At 39.8% G+C, this 11,120-nt stretch overlaps 1 protein-coding gene across 2 annotated transcripts in view; it reads left to right on the plus strand.

Moving 5' to 3' along the window:
• LOC107676730 (interleukin-2 receptor subunit beta-like) overlaps nt 1-11,120 on the plus strand; it is a 16,860-nt gene that overhangs the window by 2,484 nt on the left and 3,256 nt on the right. The window contains exons 3-9 of one of the 2 annotated variants that reach the window (XM_016471388.1): nt 7,405-7,512; nt 8,304-8,413; nt 9,116-9,239; nt 9,500-9,584; nt 9,708-9,810; nt 10,031-10,161; nt 10,890-11,085. In XM_016471388.1, coding sequence (XP_016326874.1) covers nt 8,338-8,413; nt 9,116-9,239; nt 9,500-9,584; nt 9,708-9,810; nt 10,031-10,161; nt 10,890-11,085 — 715 coding nt within the window. In that variant the 5' untranslated portion in view covers nt 7,405-7,512; nt 8,304-8,337. The remainder of the gene's footprint in view (nt 1-7,404; nt 7,513-8,303; nt 8,414-9,115; nt 9,240-9,499; nt 9,585-9,707; nt 9,811-10,030; nt 10,162-10,889; nt 11,086-11,120) is intronic. The other variant, XM_016471390.1, reaches the window with a different exon arrangement.

An 11,120-nucleotide genomic window follows, 5' to 3' on the forward strand; every position in this document is an offset into this window, starting at 1 on the left:
GCATCTTTTTCTTCCACACTTTTTCCTTCCACTCAACTTTCTGTTAACATGCTTGGATACAGCACTCTGTGAGCAGCCAGCTTCTTTGGCAATGAATGTTTGTGGCTTACCCTCCTTGTGAAGGGTGTCAATGATTGTCTTCTGGACAACTGTCAGATCAGCAGTCTTCCCCATGATTGTGTAGCCTAGTGAACCAAACTGAGAGACCATTTTGAAGGCTCAGGAAACCTTTGCAGGTGTTTTGAGTTGATTAGCTGATTGGCATGTCACCATATTCTAATTTGTTGAGATAGTGAATTGGTGGGTTTTTGTTAAATGTGAGCCAAAATCATCACAATTAAAAGAACCAAAGACTTAAACTACTTCAGTCTGTGTGCATTGAATTTATTTAATACACGAGTTTCACAATTTGAGTTGAATTACTGAAATAAATGAACTTTTCCCACGACATTCTAATTTATTGAGATGCACCTGTATGTGATAACTATACATTCACCTCTCTGGTTTTATCATTATTTAGCTAGAATCGGCGAATAACGTCACTGAGTGTCATAAAAAGACTGTTTTCGTGTCTCTGATGGAAATTTTAAGGAAGAAAAGCGGGGATTTTTAGAGAAGCTCTTCTGAGAGAAGTAGACAGCAAGCGAGAAACAGACCGCAAGGATTTTACCCTTTTATTCTCTTCAAACAAAAACAGAGAGTGAAAAAGGAAACCCTTAATCTCGAAAAAGCTCGAGTGAATCAGTGATCTGAAATGTCGCTTGTGGTGAGATGAAGGCAGCAGGTCAGTGCATTCATTTATATCGGCTCTGCTCGGTTAAAAGCTCAGGCAGATGATTTATCAGGAGAAATGTAGATGATTTACTGAAGAAAAGCACTGCAGCCACAGACTGATGGAGAGATGATGATGGTGTTTGATTAGAGGATGGAAAACAGCAGAGGACAGAGAGAAAGATGTGACAGCAGAGGTGTGAGTGACTGATGGAGGATGTAGCGGCTCTTTTCTCGTAAACACACTCTGTGTGTGTGTGTGTGTGTGTGTGTGTGTGTGTGTGCGTGTCTGTGTGTGTGAGTGACTGTGTGTATGTTTGTGGGTTTGGGTGTGTGGGTGTGTGTGTGAGTGCGTGTGTGTGTGTGTGCGTGTCTGTGTGTGTGAGTGACTGTGTGTATGTTTGTGGGTTTGGGTGTGTGGGTGTGTGTGTGAGTGCGTGTGTGTGTGTGTGCGTGTCTGTGTGTGTGAGTGACTGTGTGTATGTTTGTGGGTTTGGGTGTGTGGGTGTGTGTGTGAGTGCGTGTGTGTGTGTGTGCGTGTCTGTGTGTGTGAGTGACTGTGTGTATGTTTGTGGGTTTGGGTGTGTGGGTGTGTGTGTGAGTGCGTGTGTGTGTGTGTGCGTGTCTGTGTGTGTGAGTGACTGTGTGTATGTTTGTGGGTTTGGGTGTGTGGGTGTGTGTGTGAGTGCGTGTGTGTGTGTGTGCGTGTCTGTGTGTGTGAGTGACTGTGTGTATGTTTGTGGGTTTGGGTGTGTGGGTGTGTGTGTGAGTGCGTGTGTGTGTGTGTGCGTGTCTGTGTGTGTGAGTGACTGTGTGTATGTTTGTGGGTTTGGGTGTGTGGGTGTGTGTGTGAGTGCGTGTGTGTGTGTGTGCGTGTCTGTGTGTGTGAGTGACTGTGTGTATGTTTGTGGGTTTGGGTGTGTGGGTGTGTGTGTGAGTGCGTGTGTGTGTGTGTGCGTGTCTGTGTGTGTGAGTGACTGTGTGTATGTTTGTGGGTTTGGGTGTGTGGGTGTGTGTGTGAGTGCGTGTGTGTGTGTGTGCGTGTCTGTGTGTGTGAGTGACTGTGTGTATGTTTGTGGGTTTGGGTGTGTGGGTGTGTGTGTGAGTGCGTGTGTGTGTGTGTGCGTGTCTGTGTGTGTGAGTGACTGTGTGTATGTTTGTGGGTTTGGGTGTGTGGGTGTGTGTGTGAGTGCGTGTGTGTGTGTGTGCGTGTCTGTGTGTGTGAGTGACTGTGTGTATGTTTGTGTGTGTGTCTGAGTGTGTGTGTGTGTGTTTGTTGGAGCTGTAGTAAAACCACACGTTTTTTTCCGACCTCAATCTCTAGATTACCAGTATCTATCCTGTTTTACGTTAGGCCTGCTCAACTTGATCAGAAACTCTTTCACTTGTGGTTGATGGAGGTTATTTGGGGTTTGACTTCTTGTCAGATGTTAAACTGGCTTTGTAAAATGGGAATGTGTGCCCATTGGTTTGTCATTAGTTGTCACGAATGTTTTTGAGTTGAACAGAAACTCTTTTACTGGCAGCAGAAACACACGAGCGTTTGGATCAGCTGGACCTGATTAATAAACCAGACTAAACCAGACTAAACTAGTCACTCCTGCAGTGATGGAGGAAGCGAGAATAGCGCAGTATTTTTGCCTAAATCATGTTGGAGGTCATTGTGAAAAGCAGTGAAAGTTTCTCTGGTTTCAGTTTCGCCTGTGAATTTGGGTCTCAATTCAAAGATTGAAATTGGTCCGAAATGACAGAAACCCAAACAAAACTGCATCTACTTTCATAAGATCAATATTAAAATATCTCCTCGATCATGTTGTTTGTATGCAGATGTGTGTTATAAATGGGTGTTTATGTGGACTCTAGTTGAGTTCATTTCTGCACTAACAGTGTTCAACAGAATCACTGAGTTTCTGCCACATCTCCAACAATGTCTGACTTCATGGATTTGCTGAGGCCAGTCAGTTTAATAACTAGCGTTTTATGTGTCCAAAATGCAAATACTATCATACTTTTGCATAACTTGACAAAAAAGTACATCTGGATTGAAATGCCACTAAATAAATGAAAATTTAATTCAAGATTTCACTCAAGTTTCACCTTAAGCTCTTCACTAATGTTCAGGGTAAAAGAAGAAAAACTTGATTAAGTGATTAGTGGCTTTGATGTAATAGATTTAAATGATTCATATTGGTTTTAAGACCTGATCTGGCAAAAACGTACCCAAACAAACGGAGAATGCACTGCTAATTTTCTGCCGGGACGTTATCCATGCATTTTACAGACTTTTCTGTGAACCCTAAAACGCAATGCAATGAAGTTCAAAATTCAAAATACAGGTAAAACACCTGTAAAAAAACAGAAATTGGAAAATCATATCAATGCAGTACATTGTGCCCTATTTTTATGGATACTGAAGGGAGAGCTGCATTATTCCTTGTATTAGAAAGCAGAGATCACACTTAATCACATGGTTGATGCGTCATTTGATGATTATAATCTGATGAAATAACAAGACATTTAGAAATGCACAGTGCTGATAAACCCTGATGATTCAGGCAGTCTTCACCGATTGGTTGAGGAGTATTTTTTTCATTAATGGTCAGAATGGAAAAATGCAAGAATTCGATAATTTCTTATTTTATCTTCTGGATTACTTCACCCACACCCTGAAACAAGCTATATGATGCCATCCAGTCACGTCACCTTTATTTCTGCAGTGCGTTTTGCAATAAAGATTGTGTCAAAGCAGCTTCACGATGATAAATAACAGAACCAATTATGCAAACAGATTGTGTCGTAAGTAAACATGACCGAGGTCTGTGTGAGGTGTTAGGAACTGCTCTATAATAACCCTTACAAATGCAACTCATTATACATATCAACTTTAAAAGTGACAGACATGTAGATGTTTGTAAAAGATGTTTTCTCTGTTTTGGGAGGATGGACATAGACCTTATTTAGCTATTGCACTAAAATTGGTTGATACTTTACTATATTTTAGGGTTGGATAATTTTATTATTCTTTATTATTCATGCAACGATGCTTATTACTATAATAGTTCTCATTAGTAAGCATTTCTATATGATAAAGAATACCGCAGCCTTCTTCATGACCAGTGTCTGCATATTTGGCATATTTCATGCTGTACTGTAGTATTATTATGCTGCTGTTTTTCATAGCATTGATACAGTTTCATACGGATAATATCACAATGATTATTGCATTTCTCTTAGTGAATGCAGTGTCCTGTCAGCAATGACGTGCCTGTGCTCGCTTTGCTTTTTTGTGAATATACTGTCAGTTTAAGTGATGGTGATGCAGCGTTGCCAGGTATTACTGCGGTAACAAACAAAAATAATCCCCCAAATGCAAAATAAACTGAAATAAGTTCAAATCTTTTGTTTTGGAATTAAGATAAAGATATATAAACTGCAACCACATTATTTGGAAAAAACAAGTCCAAAGACGCTTATAATAGCTGGATCTGCCAACACACAGCTGGCTACGACCGAGGCTGTAAAGCAGCTCTGAAAGACAATAATGTTATTATTCAGATCAAGTCAGTTCAGTGCTGATTCATTAGAGTTCAGCTGTAATCAGCTCTACGGAAAATGATCGTTCAGCCTGATTCCATTCATGTATGTATTCTCATCTGATGGCATCAGTGTGCTCAGACAGAGTGTAATGTGGCTGATGAATGATGCAATGCTTCTACTCAGAATGGCTTTACTATGAAAACTGATGCAATCGATGCCAGTTCTGACGTGTGTTGCAGGCTGGCATTAAATCACACTATGCTGGTTTGTTCTGGTCAGAGGAGAACTGGCCCCCAATTTCTCCTAAGGTTTTTTTCTCCATTTCCGTCACCGATAGAGGTTCCTTGCCACTGTTGCCTTTGGCTTGCTTAGTTGGGGGGACAATTTCTGGCAATATTGTCGACTTGATTGCACACACAATCAGGGCCGCTGCTGGCTAAATGGGTGCTCTAAGCAGATATATTATGGGGGAAATATTATGGGGGATATTACCAAATATTATGGGGAAAAAAGTCAAAACAGAACTTTAATAAAGCATAAAAGTAAATAAATTGTAATTAAATTGTATTATTTACTAATTACAATTGTAGCTCTAGACAGTTACCTATGGCTATGATTTTATTAATACAGTTGTCTGATTGGTTGCCTTTGGCTTGCTTAGTTGGGGGGACAATTTCTGGCAATATTGTCGACTTGATTGCACACACAATCAGGGCCGCTGCTGGCTAAATGGGTGCTCTAAGCAGATATATTATGGGGGAAATATTATGGGGGATATTACCAAATATTATGGGGAAAAAAGTCAAAACAGAACTTTAATAAAGCATAAAAGTAAATAAATTGTAATTAAATTGTATTATTTACTAATTACAATTGTAGCTCTACATCAAAAAACAAAACAAAAAACAAACTAAAATTACACACATTAAATAAAAAATTTTAAATGAATAAATATCAAAATAAACAATAATAAATTGAATCAAAAATCAGCGGCAGCGGCTATGTGCACTAAGTGAAAATAACATATTTTCTTAGCAATAGATGCTATTTACACTAAGTATAAATAGCAGTATTTTCTTAGCCGTATGCTTTACACCAAGTGCAAATAGTTATAGATTCCATTTACACTATGATAAAATACCAGGATTTTCTGCAATTTATACTACTTATTGCAAATAGTGGCAATTATCTGCACTTCACTATTGTGGTCAATTATAAAACAGTATGCAATAATAAAGTATTGAGTGTAAATGATCATTTTAATTCAAATTAATAAATGGGTGCCACTTTATTGGGACAATAAAGCCCTCCCTACACCTACCCGATGCTTTATTTTCAACATTTCGAGTATTTCCTTCATTTTTATTGAAAATAAATGCCTTTCCGATGCGCTATGAGATTTGAATTTGGGAGAAAAAAAGTTCGGCAAAAGCCGGATTCGAACTCGGGTCGATCGCGTCAAAACAACTACGGCACACGCCTACGTGGTACTGCAGACTGAATCAACAACGAACTGACTGTTTTCTATTGTCCTCTTGCATTATCAGCACACTGTTTGACACTGTAAAGCTGCTTTGACACATCAGTACTGCATAAAGCGCTGTAGAAATAAAGGTGACTTGATTGAAATGTTTGAAGAAGGCTGAGACCGCATGTGTGCTTGTGACGTCTGACTGAATTCTGGTGAGTGATAAATATGTGTCAAACTTTCCTTATGAGCGCTAGTCAGTGTTTGAAGTGAACGGACACGTTAGTTGTACTTCCATATTAGATTCAGTCACTGGAAGGAGAGCAGTTATCGAGGTAAGGGTAAACCGTATCGGACCTGCTGCACACAGAGAGTCAGAGATCATGCAAGGATTCAGATTGCAGCAGTGATGCTGGGAGAGATGGGAACCGTTCTGGTGTAGCTGATGGGATCAGATGAGCAGATGATGGTGAAGAGCGGGTATTAGATCAGTGTTTTAGGGCTGCTCAGCAGCTGATCACTGAGTTCAGCAGCTGTTTGTATCTCCTGTGCTTCTGTCTATCGAAATCTCAGGATAGCAGCATATACGTACATGAGAAGAGGCCATCTACATTTATTCCTGTAATGTTGAACCGATAATGCTGTCGGCTTCACAGAAACATTCTGCGCTTAAACACAGGAAACAAACGAGAGGTTTTCTGAATAATGGATCAACTTATCTGGAAATCACATCAACTGATATCAGCATTAACTGACACGGACTAATCATTCAGCTACTGATGGAGTTTTGTTTTCTGAAAGAGTGAAATGAGAACATCTCACCTGTTTCTGCTCAGTCTCACACTGACGAGAAAGAAAAACAGGTGCAGCCTCTCAGATGTGCGGTAAACCTTCAGCAACAAGAACACAGAGATCGAGAAAACAGAACAAGAGAAAGATAGATGACAGACAGATAGATAGATAGATAGATACAGTCAAAACTAAATTTATTCAGACACCTTCCACACGTTATCACAGTTTATTCGCTATAGTTTAGAAAATGGTAATACTATATGACAAGAACGCAGAGTTGAATGATTTTTGGTTCCACATTTTTATCAGTTTTACTGGTAGTCCACAGTATTAGCAAGTTTTTGGTATAATATGTCACAGTTTTTAATGTATTTTGCTCTCCTCGCTTACATAAATGAACTGTAGTGTCCAGCACCCACTAGTAAAAAAATATAAAAAAATTATATCTGGTGTCTGAATAATTTTTGGTTTGACTGTAGATAGATAGATAGATATTTACTAGAGCCGTAAATGGGTTTCAGGAGCATAACCACAAACTGTGGTCACTTCTCTCATTTAAAGCTTCTCGGAAATGTGAGGCCCTGAAAACACACACACACACACATACACATACACATATACACACACACACACACACACACACACACACACCAGCAGTTGGTCTATCAACACGTGTGTTAGTGTGAGTTAGTGTGTTGTAATAAACAGGAGAGTGAGGGAGAACAGCAGTATCCTCCTACACGCTTCTCGTTTCCTGCCCTGATAAATGTCACCACAACAGCCCAGCGCTGGCCTAATCCATGACCTGTTTCTCTACCTGTGTGTGTGTGTGACAGGAAGGGCTGCGCTCTTTTAACCCTGCAGTGTGTGTGATCTCGCTCACAGATGGGAACATGAGCAAGTGACATCGCGACGCTCAGCGCTGGGACGTCTCCGCTCCACACGTATGTAACACGCTTTTATTCACTCTGAGTCTCTACACACACCTGTCAGCGCAAAGCTTCTGCTTGAACACTTGAGTTTTTAGACAAAAATCAAGTATGTATGAACTCTCTATACAGAACTCTATTTTGATGGAGAGGATGATTTGAAATGAATGAACATCTGATGTAATGAGGCAGCATCATCATCATCATCATCACATGTTTCCCTTCAATGGTGATTAAAGCTCAAATATAATATGATAAAATATTCTCAGGCCATTTGTGTCATTTCCAAGTTTTGAAAATTTTTCTGAAATATGAGTGTGTTGATTTAATAGTTAACCCTAACCCTAAACAAAAACTGAAGTGCTGATACTTTTCTTTCTTGCTTTTCTCCATTTTATTGATGATTATTATTTACAGTTCATTCAAGCAGGAAGAAAAGAAAATCAAAGACTTTCAATCAAAGATATTTCAGAGCACACATTGTTAATTATAGCGTGTCCCATCGAGTCTGTCACGCGCTCATTCAGAAGCGTGTTCGGTCATGTGGTTAACGGCCGTGTAGCGGTACTATCGTGCTCCGAATCACACATTAGAAGCTCTGTGTCTCATATCTCTGAGTCTGTGGGTGATGATCTGTGTATTTGCTCTTTCTGTCTGTGGCTTTGGGTTTTTCCACCTGTCGAGTGTGTGAGCGTTGGGGGAAGGAAAATGAATGCGAAGCTTTATTTGTCATGTTCTGTGCTTTTTACAAGGAAATAAGCAACAATTACACATGTGATAAATGTAGGTCTCTCTGTCTCCCACAGATTTCCAAATGCATGCTGGGACGAAAACGCCATCATGCAGACTCTGGCTATTATGATGATGATGATGATGATGATGATGATGCCATCATATTCAGCTCTTGCAGATCAAAGTAAGAACTCCTGATGGGCTTTGTGTTTGTGTTGTGATCTGTATGTGTGTGTTTACTAAGTTTGTCTATTTGTCTTGTTAGCAGTTAAATCTGACAAAACCAGCTATACAGCCGTACAGGGTAAAAAGTAACGGTCCTACTACTGAGCCTTGCGGTACTCCATACTGAACTTGTGATCAATAAGATACTTTTCATTTAGTTCTACAAATAACAGTCAGATACATTTGATTTGTTAAGATTGATCTCTTTTAATAGATTGGTAGGTATAGGATCTAACACAAGTGAAACACAAACACACACACACTGTAAATGTGTGTGCTTTTAACTTAAAGGTTTTAAGTGCTATAATCAGGTCCCCGGTGCATCTACCAACCAAGGAAATGTGAAAAAGTTTAACCCAGTAACTTTGTTCATATTGTAAAAAGGGGCATAATATGTCTCCTTTAAAAACAATGGTTCTTAATTGGCATTGATGGCTCTATGAAAAACCTTTAACATCCAAAAAGATTTCCATTGCAAAAAAAGGGTCTCTAAAATGGAAAAAAAGGTTCTTTAGATTAATAAAATAAACATGGTTCTTTTATGATCTCTTTTCTGTACGGTTGTTTGGGGACCTAAAAATGGTTATTCTGTGGTATCACTGTGAAAACTTTCCAATCTTTATTTTTAGGTTGAATTGCTGAAATGTTGTTCTTTCTCTAGGTTTAAAGTGTCAAAATGATTTCCACAACACCTTCACATGTGTTTGGGACACCTCAGAACTGGACGTAATCCCTCCGGTCCGACCCGAGACCAAATGCTGGATTAATGTATCAGTTGAGAAGATGTAAGGAAGAATGTGACTTCATAATGTATTTAGCTTGTGATTAAACAATCAGCCTTTATATTGTACAGAATCCAGAACTCATGAACGTGGAACAGTTTTCTGTTGCTTCTTTAGTGTCTAAAGAGTTTTATGTTCCTTTCTCTTAATTCTACTGATTGATTTGTTGGTTAGCTTGTGAGGTAAAAGTAGAAAAATAAAATCTAAAGTGTATGCGCTTCATTTTTATATGTGAATGATTTATTCATTTTCTATGATTTCAGATGGCAGGATACAAAGAAGGTGGATTTGATCGCAGACCCGATGCAGCCGCACATACGCTCTGCCACCGTGGTCTTTGAAAGCAAGGTGACTGATCCCACTTGTTTGAGTTCATTTGACATCTTGTTGATCATCCAGCATTGAGTTGAAACCCGAAACAAACTTGTGACGCGCCATACAGATGCATTATTTCTTTCTTTTCTGCTGCAGAGAGGTAAAATGTCATTAACGGCAGAATTACATGAAGAAGTCCGGTGTGAAAACTACACAAATCCTGTGGCTGAAATAGCAAAACATATGGGAAGCGATAGTGGTGAGTCAAATATAATAACTCACACGGACACGTTCTGGAACCGAAGCTGGAGAGTGTGTCAATCACTAATGTTTACATGTGTGAAGCAGGAGTTCATTAGTGAGCGAGAGACACTTTGTCATGGCTTCTGTTCCTCACAAACCTGTTCTGGCTCCAGTCTGAGCTATTGCTCAGCTGATAACTGTTTGCTTGAGCGATCATGTTGTGTTTCTGTGTGCAGACGTGAAAGTGGCTCCTGCTCAGACATTGGAAGTTCATGGGATGAATGTTTCTTGGAGTTTCGATTCTTTAAAAACCTACTTGCAGCCTGAGTTTGGGGTCCAGTACAGATCTGCTGCTCAGAGCTGGAAGGTGAGCATATCAACCTCTCTTATGTCCACCGTTTTTATTTTTTCCACAACAAAAACTTCACTTTTGACAGTTGCTTGTACATGATTTCTGAAATTGTGGCTTCTTTTTTCTAAACTTTACACACACACACACACACACACACACACAAAAAACAATATGCAAAGCATCACACATCTCTTGCATCACAACTCATACAACCAACAGATGATTAGCTTATTCACACTCCAGTTACACACGGATGTCAAACACGAGAATCTTGTGCATGTTCAGTGTGCTCACAAATACTGTGTACAGCATATTCAGCAATAAATACAAAGGGTGGAAATCATTTCTTTCTTTCTCAAAATGAAGGAAAGAGCTGTAAGTGTTTTCTGATGTGAGCTGTAAGTAGAGGGAATCAGTAAATGAATGTCAGTGTTTTCCAGAACTCATGAGCTGTCAGTGTTGAGTGTCTGTGGAGAAAAGTGTTCAGTGTGTTGCAAACATTTTGTTATACAGTTGCAAGCTGATAATGTGCTTGCAGTTTTGCTGACTTGGTTTGAGGAGATGTGTTACTAGGAGTGTGTCTCGAGTACTTTAGTGTGTAAGCGACTGTAAAACAAACTGTAATGGTTAAAGACAGGATGTTTAGATGATGTGCATCTGAAGGCAGATTCAGAGCCGTCTCACTGTGACTCTGTCAGCGTTCATCACAGCAGAAATGCTTCATTCTGTCAATGTCTGTTTAGGATGTGGAGGACCTTATCGGAACAACTACAGAAACTCATTTGAAGCTGCAAGAGGACCGTTTGATCTTAAATCAGCAGTACGTGGTCAGGGTGAGAGTCAAGTATCAAGAGAGTAAACTGCCCAATGCTGAGTGGAGCGACTGGAGTAAAGAGTACAGCTGGACATCTGCGGTGGGTCAGACGCCCCACACACCAGGTAACACACACACGCACACGCACACACACGCACAC

The sequence above is a fragment of the Sinocyclocheilus anshuiensis genome, unplaced genomic scaffold (assembly GCF_001515605.1).
Source record: "Sinocyclocheilus anshuiensis isolate Anshui unplaced genomic scaffold, SAMN03320099.WGS_v1.1 scaffold3329, whole genome shotgun sequence".
Taxonomy (NCBI): Eukaryota; Metazoa; Chordata; class Actinopteri; order Cypriniformes; family Cyprinidae; genus Sinocyclocheilus; species Sinocyclocheilus anshuiensis.